At 42.1% G+C, this 27,889-nt stretch overlaps 1 protein-coding gene across 12 annotated transcripts in view; it reads left to right on the forward strand.

Annotated features, from left to right (window-relative positions):
* Nucleotides 1-27,889, forward strand: part of CCDC93 (coiled-coil domain containing 93) — a 95,430-nt gene that overhangs the window by 17,663 nt on the left and 49,878 nt on the right. For 4 of the 12 annotated variants that reach the window (XR_007403804.1, XR_007403805.1, XR_003128812.3 and 1 more), the window contains exons 5-12: nucleotides 2,404-2,502; nucleotides 3,434-3,490; nucleotides 13,336-13,436; nucleotides 14,083-14,100; nucleotides 21,226-21,262; nucleotides 24,364-24,456; nucleotides 24,758-24,808; nucleotides 25,662-25,748. Coding sequence is in view for 4 of the 12 variants with exons in the window: in XM_049097155.1 (XP_048953112.1) it covers nucleotides 2,404-2,502; nucleotides 3,434-3,490; nucleotides 13,336-13,436; nucleotides 14,083-14,100; nucleotides 21,226-21,262; nucleotides 24,364-24,456; nucleotides 24,758-24,808; nucleotides 25,662-25,748 (543 nt within the window). In the remaining 8 variants the exon portion in view is untranslated. The remainder of the gene's footprint in view (nucleotides 1-2,403; nucleotides 2,503-3,433; nucleotides 3,491-13,335; nucleotides 13,437-14,082; nucleotides 14,101-21,225; nucleotides 21,263-24,363; nucleotides 24,457-24,757; nucleotides 24,809-25,661; nucleotides 25,749-27,889) is intronic. The other 8 variants (XR_007403807.1, XR_003128814.3, XM_049097156.1 and 5 more) reach the window with 3 other exon arrangements.

Raw genomic sequence — 27,889 nt, forward strand, 5'->3', positions numbered from 1 at the left:
TGGTCCAGATAGGTGATGAAAGGGAAGTGATCTGTTACTGGTTTGGGCATTTTGAATATCTGTTCTGTGTTGTACATGGAATGCCAGAGGGCTTCTGGTATAGATGTGAGAATCTAGGTTACCAGATTTCTTGATTTCATGGATCTATAAAATTTTAAAGCAAAAATGGAGGCTGACCTATGGTTGCCATCTATATTTTGCCAGGCAAGAACATCTTTTAAAAGTAACAACTATCAAAACAAACACTTAAGTACAGTGAATAAACTGGTGGTTGCAGAGGGGATGTAGGGGAGGCTTGGGCAAAATTGGTGAAAGGAATAATAAAGAGGTACCAGCTTCCAGCTATAAAATAAATAAGTCACAGACGTGAAAGTGAAAAGTACAGCATAGGAAATATAGTCAGTACTATTGTGATAACACTGTGTGGTGACAGATGGTGACTGCATTTATCGTGGTGAGCACTGAGTAACGTATAGAATTGTTGAATCATTATGTTGTATACCTGAAACAAATATAACATTGTACATCAATTATACTTCAATAAAAAATATTTTTTTAAGTAACAACTATCTTGCTTTCTCTGTCATTTCCTAAAAGAAAGACCTTTTAACTCTCAATCTCAGAATAAAAGACAGTCCTTCAAATGGAATACTTGAAAGTATTATGAAAAAACTAACCATGTGCTTGACATTTTTTGCCTGTTTCGCTGGAGACCGGTGAAAGAGCAGTGGTCAAGCTAGTGGTCTTGAGTGACTCTAGAGGTTCACCACCTTCATTCACACTGTTTAGCACAGCTGTAGTTACACTCTGAATGCTAACCCAGAGAAAAATGGATCTAACTTCCAGCCCCAGTAGTTCCAGGTCACATCTTTTTCTCCCATGCCAGACACATGAATCCTGTGACGGAAGGTATTTTTCTTGAGTGCTAGGCACCCAGGGCAGAGATTGGCTGTCCAAGAAGTTCTCTCCACAGCCCTTCTCTCTAGGAACTCCAAAATAGTGACTGATTCTCCAAATCCTGAGACTCCTTATCTTCTTTATCTGATTACACTCACCAGGATCTGGCAAAGTAACAACTCAGTGTAGATCTAATTCATGGAGGAACATTTGAAAGAGAAACAACTTTGAAGGTCCAGAAACTGGATCCAAAAGGAAAGTAGAAAGAAATTGAGTTGAGCAAGGAGTCTGCCTCCTTAATTGTTCGGGGCCATGATGCTGGGTGGGGGTGCAGGAGAGCGGCTACAGAAGCTCTGAACATTGTCTGATCTTCTGCCCCTGCTTCTGAGTTTTAGTGCCTGGGGTCATTGTTTGGAGGTGGGGTGGAGTAGAGTGATAGAAATAAATGGAAGATAATAACAAAAGAATATTCATAGTTATTTGCAAGCACCCCCCATCTTGGGCAGCTACTTCCCAAACATGTCCTTACTTGAGCTGGCTGCCCTCTGTGAGCAAGCATTCTGTCCATCCCTGCAGGAGCACAATGCCATATGCCATGTGTCTGCTTGCCTACATAGCTAAACCTTGCCAGACCAGGTGTGTTGCGCTCCTGGGGAAATACAACTACTATGCACAGACTGCTTCCGAGTTGTAGTAGGTCTCTTGGGACAGAGGATGGCGACTCCGACGGATGGCCTCCCCCTCCATGATGCTCTTTAGTTATAAAACAAGGAGTGAATGAAAAGCCAGGGATGAGAAACAAAGGCTGTGTTTTTGTATTTTACAATCTTACTCTCAGAGTACCTAGATCTTCCACAGGTTATGGGGTTGGGAGTGTGTCTCTGTGTTTTAATTAACAGGAATAATAAGTAGAGAGCAATGAAGAACAGCTACTTTGCATATCAGCCCAGTAAAGCTGGAAAACATTTAATAAAATCTGTATGTCCAGTCTTTTGGTATGGAAGAGCCTCTGAGTTGTGACTCAGCTTTCGCTTGCTACCTATAGAACAATGAACAGATGATATAGTCTCTTTGAGCTTCAGATTCTATACGACGTGGCCAGTACTTATAATGTTGTGTGGGTTAAGAGAACAAATACTGTGAGTACCTGGCTTACTGGAAGCCCAGGGCTGGGTACTCAGCAAACCTGTTCTCCAATCAGAATATTTGTTTGGGGATTGTTTGGGGATTTTTTCAGCCAAAGAAACAAGAGGTTGAACTAGATGTTCTCTGAAGTCCTTCCCTTTCCCTGGTCTGTGGTGCAGGCAGCACGATCCCATTGGATCTTAGCTTCTCAGATGCCCAGCTAGCTGCTCTTCACCTAGGACAGTACACATGGACAGTTTCTCATCACCTGGTCGGTTCAAGGATAGTGATTGGGGTTCACAAATTGTACTATCTCCAAGTTGGCCTTTACCACAGTGGTGTTTCATCCCTGTCCTCACATTTCCTAACTTTCTTTCCCAGTGGCTGGTGAAGCGAGCTATAGAAACAAAGGAAGAGATGGGCGACTACATCCGCTCCTATTCCATATCCCAGTTCCAGAAAACCTACAGTCTCCCTGAGGTCAGTATCTTCCTTCCTTTTCTCGTCCAACTGAGAACACGTGAGTACATGTAGAGACTCCCCAGGAAGGAGCAGAGTAAGCTCAAGTTCTTCTGCATGACATCTCTGCCCCTACCTGGCCAGCATTGACAGTGGGCATCCTGGTTTGTAAGAACTGCCTCTTCAGAACTTTTATTAAATTATAAGAATATGAGTATATTTCATTAAGAGTACATATAAAGCTCTTCAAGAGACCACCTAGATCGTTGCCTAGGGATTCCTATAGTAACAGTTTCATAGTAACCACCCCCGACACACACAGTAATAACAACTGATACCGGGATCCCTGGGTGGCGCAGCGGTTTGGCACCTGCCTTTGGCCCAGGGCGCGATCCTGGAGACCCGGGATTGAATCCCACGTCGGGCTCCCGGTGCATGGAGCCTGCTTCTCCCTCTGCCTATGTCTCTGCCTTTCTCTCTCTCTCTCTTTCTCTGTGTGACTATCATAAATAAATAAAAAAAATTAAAAAAAAATAACAACTGATACCTATTGAATAATACTTAACTACACTAAGTCCCAGCGCATCACATGCCTTCTTTTTAATTTTCACAACTGCTCCCTGATGTAGGTGATGGTGTCCCCATTTACAGACAGTGAAACTGAGGCTTAGAGGCTAGGTAGCTTGCCCTGGGTATCAGAGCTCATAAGGATTTGAACGAGAATACTTGTCTTCACCAGTACACTCTGGGGTCCCCCTCTTTCTTACCACCTTGGGATCTGTTTGGCCCTAGCTTCTTCCCATGCATAATATATTCAAATTTGTTAGAAGATTGAGGCTTCTCCAGGCAGAGCTGTGATGAGAAATCAATTTGTAAGACAGGTTTCTGAGAAGTCCGGTTGAGTTTCACTCTTCACAAAGGGTTTGTTTAATCCCTGTGTTTTGTCTTGCAGGATGATGACTTCATAAAGAGGAAAGAAAAGGCCATCAAGACAGTCGTTGATCTTTCAGTAAGTTCCCCTGTCCTTGTGTAAGGGAAGAACATAGGTTCCTAACCTCCAAATAGCCCTGTGGTTCAAATTCCAAAACCCTTGCCCAGTCCCTCCTGGGATTGCCCAGTGCTGACCTCAGGTGGTTGTGTGAGAGAAACCCTGTCTACCTCAGTGCCCATATCTGGACACCAGCCTTCACAGGTAGAAAATGCCACAATCATGGCCCTGGGTTTTTCTTAGTTTGAGATTTACAGGAGAAATTTTCCAAATCCAAAGTCTTTCCTCATTTGTGCTACTGGCAGGTATAAACTTTGAATAGCTTCAAAGAGTAGATGATGAACTAAAGGTGGTAAATTTAGGTTAGCACCCCTTGATGGCTTTGGAGAGGCACAGCAGCTCCTGAGCTTTATGCGGGACACAGGAGGGCCTTGGTCACCACATACTGTGTATCTTAACCATGGGGTCTGCACTTATGCACCCACTCCACCAGTGCAAGAGTCAGAGGAGAGCTTTTCAAACCTTTCTGGGCCAGAGTCCAGCAGAAACTTATCAGTGCCCCATATCCCACCCCACCCAAGCCTTCCTACCTGAGCTGCTGGGAATGAAGCCACAGTGCTTGGGGGTAACTTCACTTTCTTCCAAAAATAATGCGTGGTGGTATTTTGCTTTTTTTTTTCTACTTGAAGAATAAATGTGTGGTCTTCAAAGGTGGTCACTCTAAAAAAGATTAACAATCATTTGATGACATAAAGCACTTATTTAAAACAAGAAAGTCTTTGTTACTTTATAATTGTAATTTGTATCTTTTTCACAATTTCCTTTTGGAAGTGGAAGGAGTGGAAAACTTTCAAGACAGTTACACTCTGAAGCCAGATACCATTTTCAGGCTTGGTGGTAGTATTAAATAATAACAAGACATGATAGGATATCAGAGTAATTTTTCCCTCTGGTTATGAAATAGCTGTTCCTTTGAGACATTCTTAAAGTTTTTTGTCTTTTTTTAAAAGTTGATAAATACAGAGGAAGAGAATCAACCTTAACCTCACAGCACAGAAGCAGCTCCTTTTGCTGCTTGGACATATTTCTTCGATGCTTTTTTAATGTACATTTTTATACCAAATTGGTGTCATATTTTAAGTGTAATTCTGTGGGGCTTTTTTTTAACTTACCAATATAGAGTCTTTGTAAGCTATGGAAGATTCCTCCTAACTGCATTTACCATGAAAAATAATAGCCAATTTGTTGGATTTACCCTTATTTTAAATGATACTTCATTTTTCAAAAGCTAGAGAACCAATTAGACAGCATTACCTCTCATCCAGAGAACTGGGGAGCCCAGGGCAGGAGAGGAAGTGAAATTCCCTTTTCCCTTTAAAGCCTGTACTATTTGAATTTTATACCACGTCTGTGTGTTACTTATTCCAAAACAGTAAACAAAAGTATGATTTTCTAAATGCTTAATTGAATATCTGCCTGTGTAAATCTCACTGTTAGCCCTGAGTAGAGAATGAGAAACAATAATTTTCATCTTTATCACCAGGAAGAAAAGGCTAGCATACTTGTCAGCAGTCTTATCAATGAAACTAGGCCTGGCATCTCCATAGCCATTAAACATTTCAGGCCTCTAGCGGCACAGTCTTTCTTCTTATTATTTGTAATGGAGTTCTTAAAGAAAATTCTCCTCTTCTGCTTGGTAATGTGACCTAATAGGATTTAAGGAGGTAAATGATAATGACAAATACATGGTGCCCAGACATTGTGGTAAGCATTTATGTATACCTTACCTAGTCCTCAAAAGAATCTTCTGAAATAGTAGTATTTTTTTCTTTTTTTTTACAGGTGAGGAAACTCAAGCACAGATAGGTTATGTAAGTTGCCCAAGATTACATTAGTGATGATGGAGCCAGGATGCAAACCAGTCTTATAACTACTACCCTGTGGGCATCTAGATAAAATGCTATTTGCAGCTAATTAGGAAATAATATCAAGATAAGGGAAAATTAGCAAATCTCTTAGTTCAGATGTTTAGTTTATTTCCCTTTTTTATGTGTGAACTTACTTCTCAGTTGACTGTCAATATATTTGTAGCAGGAATGATAAAGAATTTTGATGGATGGCCAGAGCTGACCTATGAGTTTCATTTGTTTTCCTCTTTCTCTTTCTACTGAAAATACCCCTCACTTCCAGATGCTATCTTCTTAGGTTTCTTAACTACACTGCCATGAACTTCCCTCCCTCCCACCCACCACTTTTGCAAGTGCTTCCTGGCTTCCTTGCCTTGGCATGAGAGTTCCAGAAGCTTACAAGAGACTCCAGGGCTGTAGTGCATGTCCCTAGCTTATCCTTTTGAGTCATGTAAGGAATGGAACCACTAGCTGTTTTCCATTCGTCAACGGTCTCCCCAAGGGAAATCTGACCATTAGTGAAGAGAGTGAAGCCTTTCCTCCACTGCCAGGCTCTTTGTACATCTCAGATTCTGAAGGGTATTTCCCTATCCTTTCACCTTTTACCCAGCTCTGCCCTTTACATGCCTCATCAGTGTTTCTTGCCTGTTCCTTATTTTTTTTTAAAGATTTTATTTATTCATGAGAGAGAGAGAGAGAAAGAGAGAGAGAGAGAGGCAGAGACACAAGCAGAGGGAAAAGCAGGCTCCATGCAGGGAGCCCGATGTGGGACTCGATCCCAGGACTCCAGGATCATGCCCTGGGCCAAGGCAGGCACTAAATCACTGAGCCACCCAGGGATCCCCTTGCCTGTTCCTTATTGATGAATCTGGAATCCCAGACTTAAATTGTATGAATGGTAAATTAAGGATTCAAATAAGGTCACACAACAGGTGCCTAATTTCTGGACCCCAGCCTTTTATAAAATACATCCATAGCTGCCATGTCCTGACTGATGGCCTTTCGTGTGTTTGGCACCTGATTAGGCATCTTGCAAGCATCATCTCATTACCTCTTCACCAACACTCAGGGAGTTATATGTTACTATTTCTATTTTATAAATCAGAAAGTTGAAGCCAGAAAGATCAACAAATTCCCTACATATTTACAGGACAGGAAGAGGCAGCCAGGTTTTGACTTTACATGGCACTCCTCAAACATGACAGGTGTGATGCTTCTCTGGTTTCCTCTCTTCGCCTCGACTCTGATTTCCCACATATTCCTGGCGCCAGTTTTACAACAATGTTTCTGACTTATTTCAGGACTCTGAGATATTATTCATCCAGATCCCAGTGACACAGATTTATCCAGAGCGGCTGGGTGCTCTCCTGCTACCTCTTGAGTCCCCTGTAGGGGCGTTTACTGTGACATATGTCCAGCTAGAGAATGTCTGCAAAGTGGAGACTATCATGTTGTCTTTCTTCATCTATGAGCATAATACTTTTGTGCCTCAACCAGCAGGCTTTTACTCATTCTTGCTTATTTAGAACCTTTTCTTAAAAAATAAATATTAACCTTCTAATATTTTTCAAAATATTTAGCTTATTCTTATCCTTAACCATCTTTACTGGATTGTTCCCATCTTTTGCATTTGTCCTTGGTTATGTAGCTCAGCCATTTTTGGTGCTTGATTTTTTGCTTTAAAAAAGGTTGTACTGGGGATCCCTGGGTGGTGCAGCGGTTTGGCGCCTGCCTTTGGCTCAGGGCGCGATCCTGGAGACCCGGGATCGAATCCCACATCAGGCTCCCGGTGCATGGAGCCTGCTTCTCCCTCTGCCTGTGTCTCTGCCTCTCTCTCTCTCTCTGTGACTATCATAAATAAATAAAAATTAAAAAAAAAAAGGTTGTACTTATTTTGTACTAGTATCTTAGTAATAATAATAAAAAAAATTAAGAAATGGGAAAAAATTACTAAAGACTAAGTCAACATGATACAACCAGTCAGGATATGGGTACTGATATATATTCCAAGCAGAAAATACAATGTTTGGGATATCAATACAGAGAATTAGAGATCTCTAAAAATGTCATTCTACTGTATGTTTTGTTTTTTGCTCAACAATATAATTGAGGATATCTTTCCATCCCAATAAATATACTTCCATAGCATTTTTAATGGCTGTAGATTATTCATTGTGTGGTACTAATTTACCTAGCTTACTTTGTATCTTTTTTTTTTCTTTTGGTGGTTATGTAGGACATTCTCCTAGCTAATTTTTTCCTCGTATCTTTAATTATTTAGGAAACATTCCACAAAATGGAATTGGGTCAGAGGTTATGCCTAAGGCTGTTAATGCCTCTTGGCAGATTGCCAGACAGAAAACCTGCCGTGAACTTGAATTCCTGAGCTCATCACTTTGGGGTTCTCTCTTCATCTTGCCCTCATTTTTCTTCTTAGGGATTATCCCTAGTACTTCAGCTTTCTTCTTGAAATGTTACTTCTTGGCTTCTCCATACTTCCTCTTTACAGAATAGCTAGCTGCTTTGTAGAAGGCCTGCTGACAGGAGGTATATTTCCAAAGCACATAAGAAGCCAAACCTATTGCCACCCAGGACAGGTCATCCCTTACCACCTTCTCCTTTTTGTGTCATCACATAATCGCTCATTTGTCTCACTTAGTGTGCAGTTGTACAACTTCCTTCCTCCTTGTCTGAGCTGTCATCCTTCATATTCTTCAAGTATCTGTCCTATGCCGTGAGGTCTGTTACTCCCTATTAACCTTGAGTAAAGAGTAGCTGTGAAATTTTATCCAAAGCTCCAAAAAATACTGCTTACTATTCATTGAACATTTTTGGATAATATTTAGAATTTTGTATGAAAATAGAGGGAATGAGAGAAAAAAGGACTCAGAGCTGCCAGTCTAGTTGAAAAAAAAAATGCTTTGCAGAACTTCTTGATCCCTTCAGAGACCACGGCATTTGAAATTATTACTCTAGTGTGTTCTTCACAGGAAATGCTATGAGGGGGCAGCCCCCGTGGCACAGCGGTTTAGCGCTGCCTGCAGCCTGGGGTGTGATCCTGGAGACCTGGGATGGAGTCCCACGTCGGGCTCCCTGCATGGAGCCTGCTTCTTCCTCTGCCTGTGTCTCTGCCTCTCTCTCTCTCTTTCTCTCTCTGAATAAACAAATAAATAAATAATATTTTAAAAAAAAGAAATGCTAAGAGGAAGTCCTTTTCATTCAGCACATAGAATACAAATATGGCTATATACATAAAATAAAATTAGTACATTTTATCAATAATAATATATATACATATCTATATTAAAAATATATATCCTAGAGGTGGCTCAGTCAGTTAAATGTTCAATTCCTGATTTTGGCTCAGAGTTTCTCTCCCTCTCTTTCTGCCGCTTCCCTCCTCAGAAAACATGTATATCTCTCTATCTTAGATATGTGTATCTATCTTAACCTTTACTGTGTGTCAGATATTGCTAAATAATTAATTAATCCTCACAGTAACTCTGCTTATACCTTTTTTTTACAGATGGAAAGTCACATAGGTTAAAGTAACCTGCCCCAAATCAGACAGGTAGTAAGTTATGGGGTTAGGACTAAAACCTCGGTCGTCCATGCATTCTTTCAGTAATATTAATTGCACTCTCACTGTGCCAGATCGCACTCTAGGAGGTGAGGTAAGAGCAGTGACATTCCATCAGTAGGGGATTCATGGGAATTTGGGGGTCTCATCAAGGAGAAGATGTGGCCACAAGGGGGCAGCAGCATACATAGGCTCTATTTGGGTGATGCTTTGACAGGTTTGCTTGTAGGATGGTGCAGTCCCTCACAGCAGCCACCATCCAGAGTTTTAGGCATCAGGGCTGCATCCAGAAGAGGGGACCAAGGGAACCCCTACCCCCTGGGAGATTGTTCGTGTGCCTTGGTGATGTCACTCAGCAACAATACAGAGAATCTCTAGGTCAGAGATCTCTGACGGGCAGCAGCAGTTTTGGGTCTTTACAGTCTCGGCTTATCCTGTCTATGGTTAGCAAATACAGTTTTGCAGAGTATGCAACATAGGCTGTAAGTGGTTAAAAATCTGCCTACTGGAGCCATGTTTAAGGCAACCTGGTGTGTAAAAATTTGAGTTTGGCACTGGCACACTTTTGAGTCAGTGTGTCTCAGCCTGCTGTGAAGAAATAAACCTAAGAGCCAAGGTGCAGAAGCTATCTTTGGCTCCATTATTTGATAGAGTGACCTTAGTCTTACTGAAGAGCCCTGAGGTGGGATGTGTGCTGGTCCTGAAGGAGTAGAACAGAGCTCATGTGAAAGAGAATAGAAAAGGAACAAAGTCTGAAGAAAACTCTACCTCCTCAGCTAACTTTCCTCCCTGCAGACACATTCCTCTCTCCAGAAATGGTCACCATCCATTGGTCTCCCATTTCCTTCACTTAGTACCCAGGGACTTTGTTTCATTCGTTGTTTTATTAGAATGAGAATGAAAAAAAAGCAAATATATTTGTCTCAGTTATAATAACTTCTTCCTACGGGATCTTTCAGGACATCACTCTTGGTAGTGGAGACATCTGTGGAGCTCCATTAGGTGCAACAGAGTTAGCTCATTGGGATTCTGGGCTGAGGTGTGTCTGTGAGAGTTGAGCCCTGAGAGAGTGTTTTAAGGTCAGTGAAGACAAGTCAGAGGAATATCACTTCCTGCTGACCTGAGTGTGGCCTGACCCCCTGAATCTTTGAGCCATAGAATGCCAAGTTGGTGGTGGCTTTCTCACTGCCTGCTCATTGTTTCGTAAAAGAGGTACCCACCATAATTGTGATCAGTGTTTGCTACAGATACTGCCCTGGTGCTGTGCTCTTCACTTCTCTTCCCTGCAGTTTGAAATGTGACTCAGGAATTACTCTAACCAGTGACTTGTAGCCTAATCTATAAGGTAGAACTCTGTGACGCTATGGTGCAAGAGCTCTGCTTTACAAAACAGGCACTTTAATATTTTACCCCTGCTCGTGTGTCCTTTAGCACAGAGAACAAGACACTGTTCAAGGGCTATTAGTCCAGCCTGGTTTTACAGATAAGGAAACAAGCCCTTTGAAGGGAATCCCCAAAGTCACAGAGCTAGTTAATGGCAGAGACCAGACTAGACATCAGTGTCCCTGATTCCTATTGCTTTAAAGGGTGACTTAGCAATAGTTCTTAAAGTTGTCCTGAAAACCTCTGACATGTAGGTTCTTATTACTTAAGCAAACCACTGTAGTGCTCCACGTGGCAGCCTCAGGTATATAGCAGTCTCATAAGAAGACTCTTTTGAGATGGCTGGAGGTTGGTGGCAATGCCCACCAGAAACAAGTCAGTGTATTAGAAAAACCTTGGGGACCTAAGGCCAGGCCTAATACTATTTTAGAGATCCTGAAAAATTATTTAATTTCTGCGTCTTCAGTAGTAAAGTGGGGATAATAGAATTTGCCTTGTCTCTGCCTCTTGGAGCAGTTATATAATGCAAAAGTGAGGTGCATATATGAGGTGCTTTTAAGTATAAGGAATAATTACACAAAGGCCGATGTTGTCACTGTTTGGCAGAATAAAAGTTCCTTGTAGCTATTGGTTTTAGTATGCTATTGTTTTGGAGTCAGTTCTTTTTTTAGAAGAATCCAATTTCCTGTCTTGGGTCATTGACTCTATCAGTGGTAACTAAGGAAGATAGCAGTTAAGCTCAATTATACAGTACTGCGATAATAGTGGAGCTCAGTGAGAATTAAATCATATGCACTAACTGACGTCATGTGGATTCATTATATGTTGCATTTCCCCATAAATCTGTTTTATGTTATTTATAGCTTCCTATTTATGTAGACACCAGCAGCAAACTAAGAATTATTTCTGGCAGCAAGTTATAAGAACAATATTCCAACGTCATCCCAGACCCTAGTCCATTCCTTTTTTTTTTTTTTTTTACAAAATTATTAAGATTACATAGTCTGTGTTATAAAAGAATGTTTTTCTGTATGTTTGAAACTTCATAATAAAAAGTAAAATAATAGAGTTAACCAGGATTTTCAAGGGAGTTACATTTCTAATTGGAATAAGAATACCACTATCTGAAGAAACCTGATAATAGTTCTTGTCATAGTGATGTCCATCCACATAGAGGTTGGTTATGATGAACTCTGCTAGTGGAGAAGAAAAGATCCAAGAACAAACAGCTGGAATACCTTCCTTGCACAAATATTTACCTACTTGCACTCAGAGCCCTAAGCTCATTTTATTAAGATATTATTTGACTGCATTTGACTGCCAGCTTGATACTCAAGAAGGACACTCATTTAGGGCAGAATGCTAAATCAGATCATCTGGGGATGAGGACCACATTAACTGAGCACCTACGACATGTAGATATAGAAATAGATAAATAGTTTCAGAATGTATCCTATACCAAAGATATCTATGTTTGCTTCTACATTTATAATTAAATCCTACTCTAGTAATTTAAAAAGTCAGTGAAAGCTGATAGAGCATTTTGTATTTTTATATACTTTTGTTAAAAAGATATTATTGCTGAAGGGTTTGTATCTACTCTTCTTTTTTGCTATTAGAGTCTAAGAATTGAAATCTCCTTTCCCATTTAAGGAATTTTTTTTTATGGATTCTTGGTTAACCTATATACCTGTGGTTGTTGAATTGTTTTGTGGAAACAGTGGTGGAAAGGTTTGGATATGCAGTGACTAGATAATTTGTTTTTTCTGGAAATTATTATTAAAGAATTTTAAAAAATATGAATAGAGAGATAAACCTTGCTTCTCAAGGCAAGATTCAGTATTATAAATTTGCCAGTTCTTTCCAAAATAATCTATAAATTTGGTGTGATTCTAATCAAAACTCAACAGTTATTTATTATGAACTTAACAAGTTGATACTAGAATTCATTTGGAAGAGAGATGTTTAACAATAGCCAGGAATTTGAGAAAGAACAGTGGAGACAGGATAAAGGTTCATAAATCAAGAGGAGTTGAAAAGGGTAACATTGGTACATGTTGTATACATGTGTGCCATTTCAGATCAGGGAAGGCTGGACTATTAAATTGATGATGTCAGGATTCCTAATTTTCCATTTAGTTAAAAAAGCCTCTACATAGATTAAAAAGCTAAATATAACCTATACAAGTAACATACAAGAACTTTTTTTTTTTTACAAGATCTTTTTTTTTAAATAATCCCTGGTAATAAGTAAGATATAAAATGATTGGTAAGTTTGACCATGTAAAATATCAAAATGCCATAGGACAAAAGAAACACCAAGTTGGGGCTGAGTGGCTCAGTCGGTTGAGGTCTGACTCTTGGTTTCTACTCAGGTCATCATCTCAGGGTCGTGGGAATGAGCCTTGTGTTGGGCTCCATGCTGAGTGTCTGCTTGAGATTCTCCCTCTCCCTTTGTCCCCTGCTCCTCCCCCCATGCTCCCTCCTTTCTCCTTCTAAAAATAAATGCATAAATCTTTTAAAGAAAAAAGAAACACCAAGTTAAAATGAAGTTGGCAAGCAATATCTTTTTTTCTTTTAAAGATATTATTTATTTATTCATGAGAGGGAGGAGGGCGGGAGGAGAGGGTGGGAGGAGACACAGGCAGAGAGAGAAGCAGGCTCCATGAGAGAAGCAGGGAGCCCAACATTGAGACTCGATCCTGGGTCTCCAGGATCACACCCCGGGCCGAAGGCAGCACTAAACCGCTTACCCACCTGGGCTCCGCGACAAGCAATATCTTGAGTGGAAATATTTGCTACATATATGAATGTCAAAGGAGCAGACTCCTTAGAGGCAACCTCCCTGAGTGCCCACTGTTCTCCTGCAGGAGGGGGGTACGCTTGCCACGATGGGGAAAGACTTGTTCACCTGACTGGCTGGATGCACCCAGCAGGCAGTTCAGGAAGACAGCATTCTCACACTCAGTAAGTCGTCTGTCTCATCCATTTCTTAGGATGTCTACAAGCCCCGTCGGAAATACAAACGCCAACAGGGAGCAGAAGAGCTGCTTGATGAAGAATCTCGAGTCCATGCAACGCTTTTGGAATATGGCAGGTAAGGAAGGGGATACTCAGTCTGAAGTGCCTAATTTATAAAACCATTGAAAAGAAAAGCTCATTTGGATTGCTTCATTGAGATTAATTTGGTTGGCTTTTACCTGACTGAGTTCACTGTTTTTGGAGAGATTTCCATCCCCAGGGACTTTTCTCTCTGGGACTAACTGACCCACATTTCTGTGGGTAGCTTCCCTGATGGTGGTGGAGGCCTGATCTTGGCAGTTCCCTTCTGGAAATGTGTGTGTAACTGTGCACCTTGGCTCTGTCCTCCTGAGGAGTTGGGGTGTTTGGGGTATTTGCAGAGGCCAGGGGCCATCTCTCCTTCATTCCCCTGCCCTTCTTTAAAATCTTTAGGTAAGCTACAGACTCGAAAACAGTTACGGTAGTTTTACTTTGAGTGTTAGAATGATAGTTTTGGTTTCCCGTGAGGAATTGTCCTGAACAGGAAGATGAAGAATTTAGAAGTATTTTGTCACTTCTTAATACCCTTTAGAATTTTTTTAAAAAAACAGTTCACTTTTATCCTCATTTTTTACTGAAAAAGCACTCAAAGAAGTGTCCTTCTTTGTGTCTTCTGTTCTCATTGAATTTCTTGGTTGACCTTGGGTATTAACCTTCATTTATGTCCTGCATTTTCTACCTAGGGTAATTGATTCCTTGATGTGAGTATGTCTCCTTGTGCTTCCTTTGTGTATCCTGAGAGTGATTGCTGTGTGCTGCTCTGCCTCAGAACCCAGCCCTCCTTGGGTGGCTGGCACTAACAGCTCTGCCTCCAGCACCTCCCTGAGTGAGCATCTGACAGCTTCCCCATCTAGGGCACTAGAGAGAACCAGAAGGAAATTAGGCTTCATTGGCTTAAATATTCCATATTTGAAACGGGAAAAAAATTTTTTTAAAGTTGCCACATTTTTTTTTTCTTTCTGCTTTTTGAAAGGGATGTGTGTGGCATCAGGTCCGTCCTTCCTAAGAATGAAAGCTAGTCTGACTCAAAGGTGTGAGTTCCGGCCCTACGCCAGGTACGATGGCTACCCCACAACTCACCAATTCCTTCTGTGAATTGAATTCCTTTTCTGAGTCAGGCACTACCACACCATCTACATAATTTCTGGGGCCCAGTATAAAAAAAATGCAGAGCCCCTTGCTAAGAATTATTACTAATGATTAATTATTAAGAATATCAAGACAGCAACAACAACCAGATGTGAGGCCCTTCTGAATGCTGGGCCCTGACCAAATGGACAGGTTGTATGCCCTGGGCACTGTGATTGGGTTTCCCAACCAAGCCCCAGTTGGAGGTAGGCAGGTGAGGCCACGCTGCTCTGGGTGAGCCAAAGTTGGAGAGACAACTCCCTGAGTGTCACATGTTCCAGAGCCAAAGAATACTCAGGGGAATGTTGTGCTTTTCTTAGTTTGTATTGTTCATACCTCCATTTTTTCCATTGTCATGGATACTCAAACATTCACTCCTGGGGGTGAAAAGGAATCAGAGATTCAGTGAATTGTCCACCTCACAGAGACCAGGCTGACAGTACTTTCCTCTTGTTTTGAAATTCTCAGTTTTAAACTGCCTCTTAAAAAAATAAAACAAAAAACTGGCTCTTTTGCATGTGTTGTAGAGAGCAGTCATTATTGTCATTTGATGGCTGGGTAACTTCAGGACATCTCTGCTCATCATCAGGAGTGGTTGGTGCAGTTTGAGTCCAGAGTCTGGTGGGGCTTTCTTTATGGAAGGGAGCAATGCTCAGATTTTCTTCAAGACTCCTCTCAAATTTGAAGTATAAGAAAGAGCAGAGTGTGTCAGTGTCAGTCTTGGTTCCTATTGGTGGGGTCAGGCTGACTTCTACTGAGTTGTAAATCAGTGAAGGACTTTTCTAGGAGAGGGGTTACTTTGCTCTCTTTTTAGCTTTCCTGGTGAGGAGAGGATGAGCTTGTAAGTGGGTAAGTGGATACTTAGTATGTTCTGATGATTGATTTAGCTCAGTTCTCTTTTTTGAGAATTGTAGAGATAGCATTCATACAATTTTTAAAAGTAACTTGCCCAAAGTCAACTATTAACTATTATTGAGGATTAGTAAGAGCCTCTCACTGGGACTTGTACTCAGGTTTTTGGACCCTCAAAGCGTCCTCATATTATTATCTACAAGTATCGTTTGAGCCCCCAGGGGAAGTTTGGCTGCTGGTTTTAGAAAGACAGGCCCAGTCTTTGTTGTTTGGTCTGACACTGAACTAAAATAAAGTAGTTATTAAAACTGACGGCAAAAATTAGACAAAACTTAAAGCCCTAGCAAGTGCATTTCATTCCTCCTCCTTGGGAAGGCCCTCCCATCCTTTCTGGCTATCAGACTTTCTCCTCCAGGTTCTGTGAGTACTGTCCCCGGCACAGAGGTCTTGCCCATTAAATGAGGATTATATTACAGTACACATGTGAAGAACTCTGAGTAGTTGGTCCTGTGCAGAAAACAGTAAATGCCAACTTCTAGGTTCTGTCGTCATTGTCATCATCATCATCCTTAGTAGCAACAGTTTTCAGTTCTCAAATGCTCTTAAGTATGCCCTGTAGATTCAAATGTGCCTCCCCTTTCAGTTCCTTGTCCCTATACTCTGTGCCCCTAGGACTAGCCCTTCCCTAACTTCATTGAGAAGTCTTACCCATTCTTCCTCCTTCTCTTCCCCAGTCGAGCAAGGTGGGGCTTTCACTGGCCCTGGGACTCGCTCCCTTCCATCCTCTCCCTCCATTCAATGTCGACATCATGGTACCTGTTAACTGCTCATCCCCACCGAGGAATCCACATCACCCATCTCTCCTCAGTGCCTCTGGTTTCCTCTGTATCTCACCTATTGAAAAGAAGGAAAGTATTTTGACTGCTGGAGTAAGAAGGTCTCAAACTCTTTGGGGTTGAAGCTACTCATTAGCCATGCCCACAGTGCATCTGACTTTGAGGTCAGCATTCCAGCTTCATCCACCTTTTTTACTTACTTGCTGAAGTAAAATTGGATTTTGAGCCTGGTCAGCCATGCTGAAGGCCTTAAGGACCTGTATGTATCTGTTTATGTTTGGATAAATTTGTTTAAATGTCGTGATATTGGAAAAACAAGATTCACAGTTTTGATTTTAGACTTAAAATTGCAAGTCTGTAATATTTCAATTTTATTATGGGTCCAATCAGCTTTTAGGAGCTAAATTAAAACAACTCAGCATGATATAAAATTGCCACTGTGGGGAAATGCAGTTTATGTGTGTTATATATAACTGGTAAAAAACAAAATTTTACCAAGTATGTTTGAAGATCTAATTGGCTTTATTAAGTGATTCATGAATCCAGCAGCCTCCCATATAGCAAGTAGAGATGAACTCCCAGGAGCTGTCCAAAATGAAAGTTTTTATAGAAAGGGGAGTGGGGCAAGAAGTTATTAGCAAAAGAAAACAAAGTATTGTTTCAAGTAAGGTCACTTTCCTTTAAAGGGAAAGGAAGGGGTCTTGTTAGATGATTACCTCATCTTCCTTTGGAGGTCAGGGAGGGCCCATATGACAGATTACTTCTTTGGTGCTGACCAGAAATTTCAGATTGATTGGCTTAAAATTCTACTCCTGGAGGGGTTTGAACTGCAGTTAAGGCCTGGTTGCTGTCACAGGGGCAAGTGATTGTACCTTGGGCCTATGGTTTTCTCTTTAATGACTTGCAGTGGAATTTTGAAGCAACCACTATAATATTGGCATCAGCCTAATCCACACTATTTGAGACTAATTTTAGTTGCTTTGAAGTCATTCTGTATTTAGTAAATGAAATATAACATATCTCCCAACCTGTATGTGTATTGTCTTAGATGGTAAGGCCTTTGACATGCTCATAGAAGGTATTTAGTAAATGCTTGTGGAATTAAGAAAGAACAGAGTAGGGCTTTTTTAATGCCTCTGTTTTGTTCAGGATTCCAGATAATTTGATCTATGTTTTAATTTGTCTTGTGGCAGTTGTTTTTGAAGGTTAGTCTGTTTTCCAGAACTGTGATGTCCAGTATAGTAGCTATTGGCCATATGTGAGTATTGAGCACTTGAAATATGACTACAGTGCCTCAAGAACAGAATTTTAATTTTAACTAAGTTACATTTAAATTTAAAGATTTGTGCTTGATTTAGTGATTAGAAAAAGTTTAACTTGATTTGGAGTAACTGGAGAATGTGAACCTGCCAATTTAAAGTTATATATTTGGCTCTCATTATATATTTTTTTCCAGACTATGCTGTTCCAGGAGATGCATATCCTTGATGTTAAAGATCAAGTGTTGAGGTGTAGGATATGAGGAGGTAAAGTGGGTGGTAAGAGGCCAGAGTTCTGTTGGTGCTGACAGTGTAGGACATCAGCAGGACTGGTGGGTCAGAGCTAACAAAGGGAAAGGTAGAAACAAATTAAAGTATCTGACAGCACAGATCAGGCTGGCACTTGTGAGGAAGGGGCAAGGCAGACAGGGCAAGAGGATAGGGAGGTAGGAGGATAGAGCAGCATACCTACAAAAGATAAAACAGAAGTAAATGCTTTGTAGTAGAAATAAGTTGAACCATCCCTTGTTCTTTGTGAGGGATGATAGGCCATAAAGGAATACCATGTTCTCCTGTGAAGCTCAAACAACATGGAAGTCTCCCAGAGACATCTTGACCAGTGAACATAATGAGGCAGGCATTAATAGGCAGCCGAGGACAGCTCTTTGTCATGGAAGCATTGTCACCATGTGACATGAAGAAGGAGGCCTTTAGAAAAATCAGCTGGACTCTACTCATACAGCATACATTTATTGAGTACCTACTAGGTGCCAGGCACTGTCCTAGTCCTGGGGATATAAAAGCAAATGGAGCTGTCTGTGAACATTGATAACACTGTTCACATCTAAAAAGTGGAAACAGCCCAGATGTTCAACCCAGATGTCAACAAGAGTGTGGTTTATCCATGTGGGGGGATAAGTCATTAAGTCCTTTTTAGTTATAAAAAGGAATGAAATCCTAATCCATGTTACAATACGGATGAACTTTGGAAACATGCTAAGTGAAGAAACCAGTCACAGAAGGCCACCTAAGATTCTGTTTCTATGATATGCTCAGAGTAGGCAAATCGGTCAAGGCAGAAAATGGATTAGTAGTAGCCAAGGGCTGGAGACGGGGAATTGGGACTAACTGCTGGTAGGTATGGAGTTTCTTTCTGGAGTGATAGAACTATTCTAGAATTAGATAATGGTGATGTTTGCACAGATAGTAAATCAACTACAAACCACTGAAATATATGGTTTCAAGTGGTAAATTTTATGTGATATGAATCATATCTCAGTTTAAAAAATGAGTGAAGCACCCCCTCCAGGAGCTCAACAGATTTATGGGATTACACGTAATTATTGTACCTGGTGGAATAAGTGCACTGGTGCCTAACTTGGGCCTTTGGGTGATCAGAAGGGTCTGGGTCTTCCTGTAACCTCTGTCTTTACGAAGGAGTAGAAGGGACCTAGGCACTGAGTCACTCACATTTAGTTGTTTACTGCTTTATTTGGAAAATGCGTGTAAAGTTCTGGGTCCTTAAATGGAGGTATGTCTTCTGCCTAAGGATATGTTGTCTGCCCTAATGGTCTCCATAGACTAAATGTCTGGAAAATGAAGGAACACTCAAGGTGCAAGGTTACTTCCAGGAGTGGGGAACTGTGCTGAGACCCTCTGTTGGTCAAGGTTTGCCAGATGAGAACACAACCCTCTGGCTAGGTTCAGCAGAAGGAGTTGACTGCATGGATCCTTAGGAACATTTGAGAGATGGGATCCAGGCTGAGCCAGGGTCACTTCCCAAGTAACACATCAGAACCGGGCCTCCAGGGATGCTGCTTCTGCCTCCACCATGGAGAAGCTAGGTATCAGCCTTGTGGGGTTGGGAAGCCAGTGCCATGGCTGCTGACAAAGTAACCGTGCCACCTCGGCCAAAATCAGGATGCCACTACCACAGCTGCTGATCCCAGAACCAGGTTACCTCTGTGATTGGCAGCAGCACAGCACACCCTTGATGCCCTCCCTCTCTCCTCATCCAGCTGCTGCACATTCAGAATGCCTAGAAGCATACCTGATTGGTGGAACCTATGTAGTATTCCAAACCCTTGGTACAAGGGACTATATAGCAAATAGAGTCTTTGTGGGCACCTGGATGGCACAGTTGGTCAAACATCCAACTCTTGATTTTGGCTCAGGTCATGATTCCAGCATTGTGATATCACACCCTGCTCAGTGTGGAGCCTGCTTGAGGTTGTCTCTCTCCTTCTCCCTCTGCCCTCCCCACTTCCCCTCCCAAAAAAAGAAAGTCAAGTCTTTTGTTTTCCAGCCTCTGCAGTATAGAAAGATGCAATAGACATTGTGAAACCAATGCATAGAATCCACCATAAGGTCCTTTAGAAAATGTGTGTGGACACTGTGAATTTAACTCCAGTCTGCTGCACTTTGTGCCTGTACATTGATGCTTAATGAGTGGGCACACTGTGCCCAGCTATCACTCTGTTGTCTCTCCAGTTATATGACAGCCTACTGCAATGTCGGGTCATGTTCTGGCTTGTTGATTTCTTCATGTTCTTCCACTTATGTTTAGTTTATTTGTTCAGCATACACTGGAAATACAAACTGTAAAAGTGGCTCCCATGCCCTCTGGTAAAAGGATGCAGACATGCCCAAAGACAGTTGGATGTGATTGCCGTCTGGCGGGAACATGAGCAGTTACAAGATGGATGGGCCAGGGCAGAGTGTCATGCATAGGTGATGCTTTTGGAGAGGAGGTGGCTTGAGAGCTGAGGTGTGGGGCACGAATAGGAAAGTAGGAGAATAGCACGGTGTAGGCAAAGCTGTCTGTCAGGCAGTGGATGTATAAGCGCATGTCAGGTGAGGAAGTGAGGCTAAAGAGTTGCTAGGCAGAGCCATAGAAGGGAAACCCTAATGAAGGTGCCCGGGAGGGAAGAAGACTGCCATGGACTCTTGCAGACGAGGTCACTAGAAAGCTGGATAGGGAGTGAAACAAGGGGTGAGAGTGCTTTGAGGCCAGAGGCCAGTGCACTGACCCAGCTAGTGAGGCATGGCATGAGTGAGGGGTGAGGAGGAGTCTTTAATTTGCTTTTCTTAAATGGCTGCATGTAACTTTAACTCTTTATGAACTATTTGAAGGTAAGTGAGCTAGGGTGCTTTGCATAATGCTTTTTGTTTTAGGTTGAATGGTTTTTGCATTGTTATACTTGCTTTTTAAAAAAAAAAAGAGAGAATCTAAAACTAATTTAAATTAAAGTGCATTTGTGAGTTTCATCAAGTTTAAAGTTGCCTGAAGTGAACAACATAACATTGTTGGCATTGTGCTTGGGCTGTGTTTGAGAATGAAAAATGGGCCAGACTCCAGATTCTGAACATAGACATTAGAGAGCATCCTGAGCCCAAACAAACACATTCACATTTGTTTATACAGAAAGTTTTAAGGCTTTTAGCCTAAACTTTAGATCTGAAATGCAGCTCCTGATTCCAAGAGTAATGGTTGCACTTAAAGAGAATATTGCACTCTGTACCCTCTGAGAGTTCCCATTTGTAGTATTCATATGGCAAATAGAATGGCTGGCCCTTTATTGAAAAACAGTGGAATATGTTTGTGGTTCAGGCACTTAAAACATTTTCTCCAGTTACCATATGGCCTAAATTTTCTTCGGCACTTCTCATATAAAAATCCAACCAAAATAGTTTGACCAAATTTGTGTGACTTTTGAATAGTAATCGAACTCCCCTTTTTTGTGGCCTGCAGGAGATATGGATTTAGCCGCCAGAACAAAACAGAGAAGGTAAGAAAAGCCTAGATAATGGGAGAGAACATTGAGAGATGGAAGTGCCCTTCCCCTTTGCCTCTGTCCAACCCTGACTAGCTGGCCGGCCACCTGCGTTAGCAAGAGTAGGGTGGCAGCACTGTGGCACCCCAGGCTCCAGTCCCTGGGCAACCCCGGGGCAGTGGGGATGTGGCAGCTGTTTTGGGCAACTGCATCTCCCGCCTCAAATCTGCAGCCTGCCACCTTTGTGGGCCAGGGAGCTGAAGCAGCAGGCTCAAGGAAAGGCTGGAAGTGAAGGGTAATTGGAAGTCATGGCTCCGGGGGCAGTCCCACAGGCTCTCCTAACCCCAGAGGTATGAAGATGAACTTCAGGGCCCTCAGCACCTCCCCCCACACCATGAGAGAGACACCTTAGACAGGTATGAGCAAGGTGCTGGCAGTGATGCAGAGCACAGCCATATATTGCAAGCCTGCCCTAAGATAACCTAGTATGGAAAAATCAGGTAAGTCAAGATGGGGTTTCTGACTTTACAGAGCAGTCTCAAATTTTACTTATTTTATATATTTCTTAATGATCCTTAATTGTCAGCTGTAGGGCAGTCATGTGCATTGTATCATCCCAAATCCTTGCTGTGTCTCAGGCGCTTTGTTCAGGACTCTGCATGTATTTTTTTCACTTACTTCCCTGAATAACTCTATGAGGAAAATACTTACTACCTTTTTTCAGAAAATCTAAGGTCAGAAAGCTGTAAGGCTCAGAGAGGCTCCAGGATTTGTCCAAGACCACACAAGCCCCTAAAGTGTCACAATAAGGATCTGAACCCAGGTCTGTGTACCATCAAAGCCTGTGCTTTTAAATAATAAAATGCTAACTAAAGTTGTCAGTGGCCTCTTAAAAAGTAGAGTCCTATAGTTTGAGATCTGTGGGTACCTTTTTTTTTCTTCACTCCCCATGAGATGCCTAGAGTCTCTTGTGTGGGACACTTACTCCCTTTGCTCCCTCCTGCCCTACCCCCTTCCTCTGTCCAGAACCACCATCCTTCAGTCCTTCCTGGAAGACTGCTGTGGCTCCCAGCCTCCCTCTGCTTTATGGGGTAGTTATTGTCTCAGTCAGTAGAGGGCACAGATAGTGACTAGGAGCGTGTATTCTGAGGCCAGACTGGCTGGTTTCAAATCCCCTCACTCTGTGACTTCAGACCATGGACTTAATCGTCATGCCTTAGTCCACAACATCTGTAAGATAAAGGCAGTAATTGTACTGCCTCACAGTGTTGTTATGAAGACTGAGATGTAAAGGACTAGGAATGACCCATCACACAAGAGATAACTAATAGCATTAGCTATTTTAACATTGATAGTAGCAGTTCATTAGCAATCAGTCATCTAGTGATTATGATAACTTCTTTTTTGGTTTTCTTATTACTTAATTTTTCCACAGTCATATTTTTATTCTTAACTAAATGGCCATTTCCCCCAAAGCAAAGTGTTCTCTGGATTTGAGTATGTCAGGTAGCATCTAATACATAATAAGAATTTTATGTGTACATTCAGTTTGATACATAATTTAGTCTGAAAAGAATGTCTGTACATATGGGTATTGGGTGCATTAGCTATGATTGGAAAAGTCATGCGATGCCCATCAAATAGTATTCACTTTGGGCTTGTCTTATCCCCCATGGATACAGGTTTCTTCCACTATCCCAAAGTAGAGTGTACTTCTGATGCCTTTTATAAGTTAAAATAATGTAAAGCAAAGAAGCAGTTGCCATGAATTTATATGAAAAAATTTTTGAGCTTTCCTAGACCCAAAAAAGCCTAGACACTCTTAGGCTTTTCTGTCTATACCTTGCTAACAGACACACAAATTGTAGTAACGCACAGATGCACAGATACAGTTCTAAGCTTTGGCAGCTTGATGCTGAGATGCTGAGTGTCGTTCCTGGGAAAGAGGCGCAGCAGCCCACTGTCACTGCCAGGGGCCATGCTCCTTCTATAATGGCTCCCAGCTAAACACACACTGAAAACTGTTTTCGCTTTCACCCTTTTTTGTAAAAGTGAAAATCCTTTTTAAGTTTCTTTTGGTCAACAGCAACAGGTACAAATCTAGATCTTCTGTGAAACAATGTCACCTAACAGAAACTTTCCAAAGCAGAGGTTACCTGTACACCCAGCAGTTAGGCACTTACAGTGTTCCCTGGGATCAATTATAGGCGTGTTTTAGAAAAGCATCCTAGAGTTGAGATGGTCTGCGAAGGGTATCTGAGACCACCAGTTCTCTTTTTCAACCCAAGAAAACCCTGATATCCAGAGAAAGTAAGCCTGACATCAACCAGCTGGTGGCAGACAGAGCTGGAATTAACACCAGGCACATTAGACTTCCAGTGCATGTTTGAGGAACAGCATTTATTTAATCTAGGTGTCTTGAGTGTGGTGTGGTATGGTAGTGGATGCTGGCTGGGTCCAGAGTATAAAGCTTGATCACCAGGTGAAACAGTTCAGATTTTTATCCTTCAGGCCAGTGGTTTTTAAACTATGTTGACCACTCTTGGCAGGAAGAATTCTGTTTTTCGTCATGATTTAGTACACACACAGAGAGACACCTCCAAAATAAAAGTTTCACAAAGCAGTACTTAATCCTTTACTACATGTAATGTGCTCTGATGTGTCCTGTTCTTCTTGTTTAATTTCTATAGATGCTGGTCATACCTGCTAAAGTACTTGCAGGTAAACACTTTTTACTGATGTCCCACCCATGGGTCTCAACTGGCAGTTTGAAGAAAAAAAACACTCTGTCAGAAAGTGATTTGCTCTTGAAGGCATTAAAGCAGAGAGGAGCCCCTCAAAGGGCAAGTCTGGCAAATGTGTGTGACCTGATAGGAATTTAATCAGCAAGCAGAGTAGGAATGGAGCTAGACATGGGGTAAGGCCTGGAGCTCAACCTGCTCCATCTGTGGTTGGAATGGAAGCTCAGGTCTCTGGATTTCCCACTCTTTGTCAGGGAACCGGTTCACCTCTCCCAGTTTGTGTATTGCATTTCACAGATTCGTGCCCCTTTGCATTGTCCTTTCTCTAGAGTCTTCTTCTCCAGTGCCCAGCTATTTTTGCATCTTCCTTTCCAGGCCGAGGACAAGAAGACAGCACTTCCCACAGGACTCTCAGCTTCGGAAAAAGCTGATGCCCATGAGGAGGATGAGCTTCAAGCTGCTGAAGAGGTGTGTAACCCACATAGGTCCCCTGAGGCTTCTGTTTCTGTCATCTGGGGAGGATTGCCCTTTCATCGCCAGCTTTGCAAAATGGCCAGCTGCCTTCCACCCCCAACTGCTGTTAGCTGGCCTCTCATTCCCTTTCAGTTTACTTTTCTCACCTTCCCACCACCACCCACCCCATGAGGCTCATGATGAAAGAGCAAGTAAACAACCCTTGGATTGCACCGCAAAGGTCTTATGTAGAGATATCACGGAAGCCTTAGAACTGGGGTCCACTCACTGTTACCTCTCCCCGTTCCTCTTCCAGCAGCGTATTCAGTCACTGATGACCAAGATGACCGCCATGGTGAATGAAGAGGTAAGGGGGACTGTGTTGGGGTGTGTATGTGTGGAGGTGGGGATGTGGAACCTCCCTGAGCTGCTCAGTGGGGGGCTAACCCCCAGAAGGACTACCTTCTTCAGAGCCCTCTCTTTTTAGCACTCAGTATTTCCTGTTTCCTTGGGGTTTTTCTCTTAGGACACTGTTTTACTAATGCGTAGTGTTGCTGTCCATATGTGAGAGAGGGATGTCCCTGTTGGGACAGCATCACAAGGGCCTCTGTAGAGGAGCCTTGCCAGCCCTGCCTCTCCTATAACCACCCTTGCCAGACGAGCCCTTGCCTTCTGTTTCCCTCCCACGCTATCTAGGTAGGAAGTAGAATACTGCATTTATCATTGGTCTTTCCAAAGCTCAAGGCCTGTCCAAGAGGTTTATTAACCAAGGGCTTTGAAAGGATCCCTCCTTTTTAGGGCAGGAAAGGCTGGTGGCAGTAAAGAGGTATTTGGAAAGTTCTAAGATTCCCACTCCTCTCCCATTTGTACTTCTTTTTCCTGAGTCCTCAGCCGTTAGGTTCCCTGTAGGCTCTGTAGTGACCCTCAGGAAGAGACCCTGAGATGGGGTATTTGGAGTAAAGAATGACTTCCCAGGGGTATCCAGGGACCAGGAAGAATCTGGCACAATGATCCGAATGACTCAGGAGGTAGAGAGGTGGCTTAACATTTGTCCCAAGGCTTGTTTTCCACTTTCCTTGCCGTTGAATACCCTAAACAAAAGCTAGAGTCTTTCCCTCCCAAGACTGTTGTTTTTGCTATACTACTTCGAGCATTCAGATTTTCCAGTTCTGTGAAAGACAAGGCATGGCCTTAAGAACCCCCTCTCCCTGTGATTGCAGAGCCGCCTCACCGCCAGCTCCGTGGGCCAGATCGTGGGACTCTGCTCTGCTGAGATCAAGCAGATTGTGTCCGAGTATGCAGAGAAGGTACATGGGGGCCCAGCGGGAGCTTTTGCCTCAGGTCATGCCCTAGGGATTTGTTCTGTGTCCCTACACCCTCTCGAAGCATTGAAGGAGTTAAGTTGTAATTCACCAATGACATTTGTCACTGAAACCATGCATGCCATGCAAAGCCGTCAGCATTTGCCCGTTAGCTTGGTTAATTTTCTTCTACAGTGCCTATTTTTCTATACATATAAAAAGAAAACCTGTCTCTCAGAGCGATTATCGCATCTGATAAATCGATGTCTGAGGTATAGCACAGGCATTTTTCCTTCTCTACCAAGCTTCTTATAACTCGGGCTCACTTCAGTGATTGGGTCGAGGAATAAGCTTTGCACTTAGGAGACAAACCCCATAACTCAGCCAAGCCCAAGGCAAAATTTTTTGTCCCACTTTATTAAAAGGGTATAGAATGAACTAAAGCCTAAAAGTCATATTTCAGTGTTAGATTTTTTTCTATTCTAAGAATGGGCAGCAGGACCTTGACTATTTCAGGGAGACAGTGATTAATCATTTTGCACATAACTGATTCTGGTCCAGCTGAGATGTAGTATCAGTAAAATCAGATTTACAGGGCATTGTTTCACATCCTTCCTTTCCTGGCCATACTCAGTCCATCCCCTAAAACGTTGATGTCTGTTGAAGCATCTAGCTTTGCTTTCCCTGTCTCTGAAGCCTTGACGACAAATTAGTTCTGCTCCGACCCTCCGTGCAATATTCTTCTGAAGTGATTTTGCACAGATGATGTACTTGGGGAAGGGATATCTCCTGGAACTGAGAGTTATGACCTACTGTAAACACAGCAGGTGGTCACCTCCCACAAAGTGAGGGGTCTTTTGAGTAACACAGTGAATAAAATGGCTTAGAATGTCTAGGACTGCGATTCTCATGTTTCTCCTACCCCCCCTACCAGTCAGTGCTTCTGAGTACAAGTTTTCTAGTCCAACTTGCATAAAATCCAAAGTGTCAAAAAAAACAAAAAACAAAGTGTCCTCTGTTTCAGTTTGCCACCCAGGCAAGGTGACAGTGGTCAAAGTGTCCTCTGAGATTTGATCGGAAAAAGGACTTAGGTAATTCTTGAAGTTACAAATCAGCTTAAAAGCCTTGAAAATGTAGATGAGGAGAATGATTCATTCAGCGCCCCAACAAGAAAGTTTCTTGTGAGGTCTGACACACATGGATGGCAAGAGTGTCTATATTTGCCCTTACATTTCCCTACAACATTGCTAAATCCAGTTTGTTTTTTAAAGACAACTAGAAGATGCACTCACAGTGCGGGCCCTGACTTTTGTCTTCACCCCCCTTGGGCAGATAGGAGCTCAGATTATTTTAAGGGGAAAACAAGCAGGCCGACTCTCCTTTGTTGGTAGTATGCCCCTCCTTGCCTGGGATTCCTCAAGTTTACCTCTCTCCCCAGTTAGCTTTGCATGTCCACGTTTCCTTCTGGGTCTCTTATCCCCTGAACTTTCCTCTCCTTACCCTCTTACAGTGATCTATACCCAGTACCAGCAGCTATGCTCTCTACCTACATCCCATTCTGCCAGAAAAGAGTGACATTAGAAGTAGTTTTGGATGGATCTCTTTCCAAGGACATATATAATTAAACTTCTTATGGAGAATTAGAGGTCCAGAATTTACTGCTTGATTGTGCTATTTGCATCATATATGTATATCTTAAAGCATTAAACGTGATGATTTTTAGAATTAAATTGCCTTTAATCCTATTCCCATGTTACAATCATCTCATTTGCATATTACCTTCCAGGGTTAGTCCCACATATCCATGGTTGTTCCTAGTTGCAGCCATCAAGTATGTCTGAAAGAGGAAGGGTGATATAGTTAAAAAGACAGTGTATGAAGTTATATCTTGATTCATATCTGTCTCCTCTACTTTCCAGCTATATGATCTTGACCAATTTGCTTAATCCCTCTTTGTCCTCGTATGTCCCTCTATAAAGTGATAATAACATTACTTTGCTTAAAACATTGGGGTGAAATATGACTAAATGCCTCCAACAGTGCCTGGCACATGATAGCTATTCAGCTAATGGTCACTTTCATTTACTTTTTTATAGTCTGCATTTTTTTTCGTTTTTGTCTCATCAAATTCTGAACATTTTCCATGC

Source organism: Canis lupus, chromosome 19 (assembly GCF_003254725.2).
Source record: "Canis lupus dingo isolate Sandy chromosome 19, ASM325472v2, whole genome shotgun sequence".
NCBI classification, from domain to species: domain Eukaryota; kingdom Metazoa; phylum Chordata; class Mammalia; order Carnivora; family Canidae; genus Canis; species Canis lupus.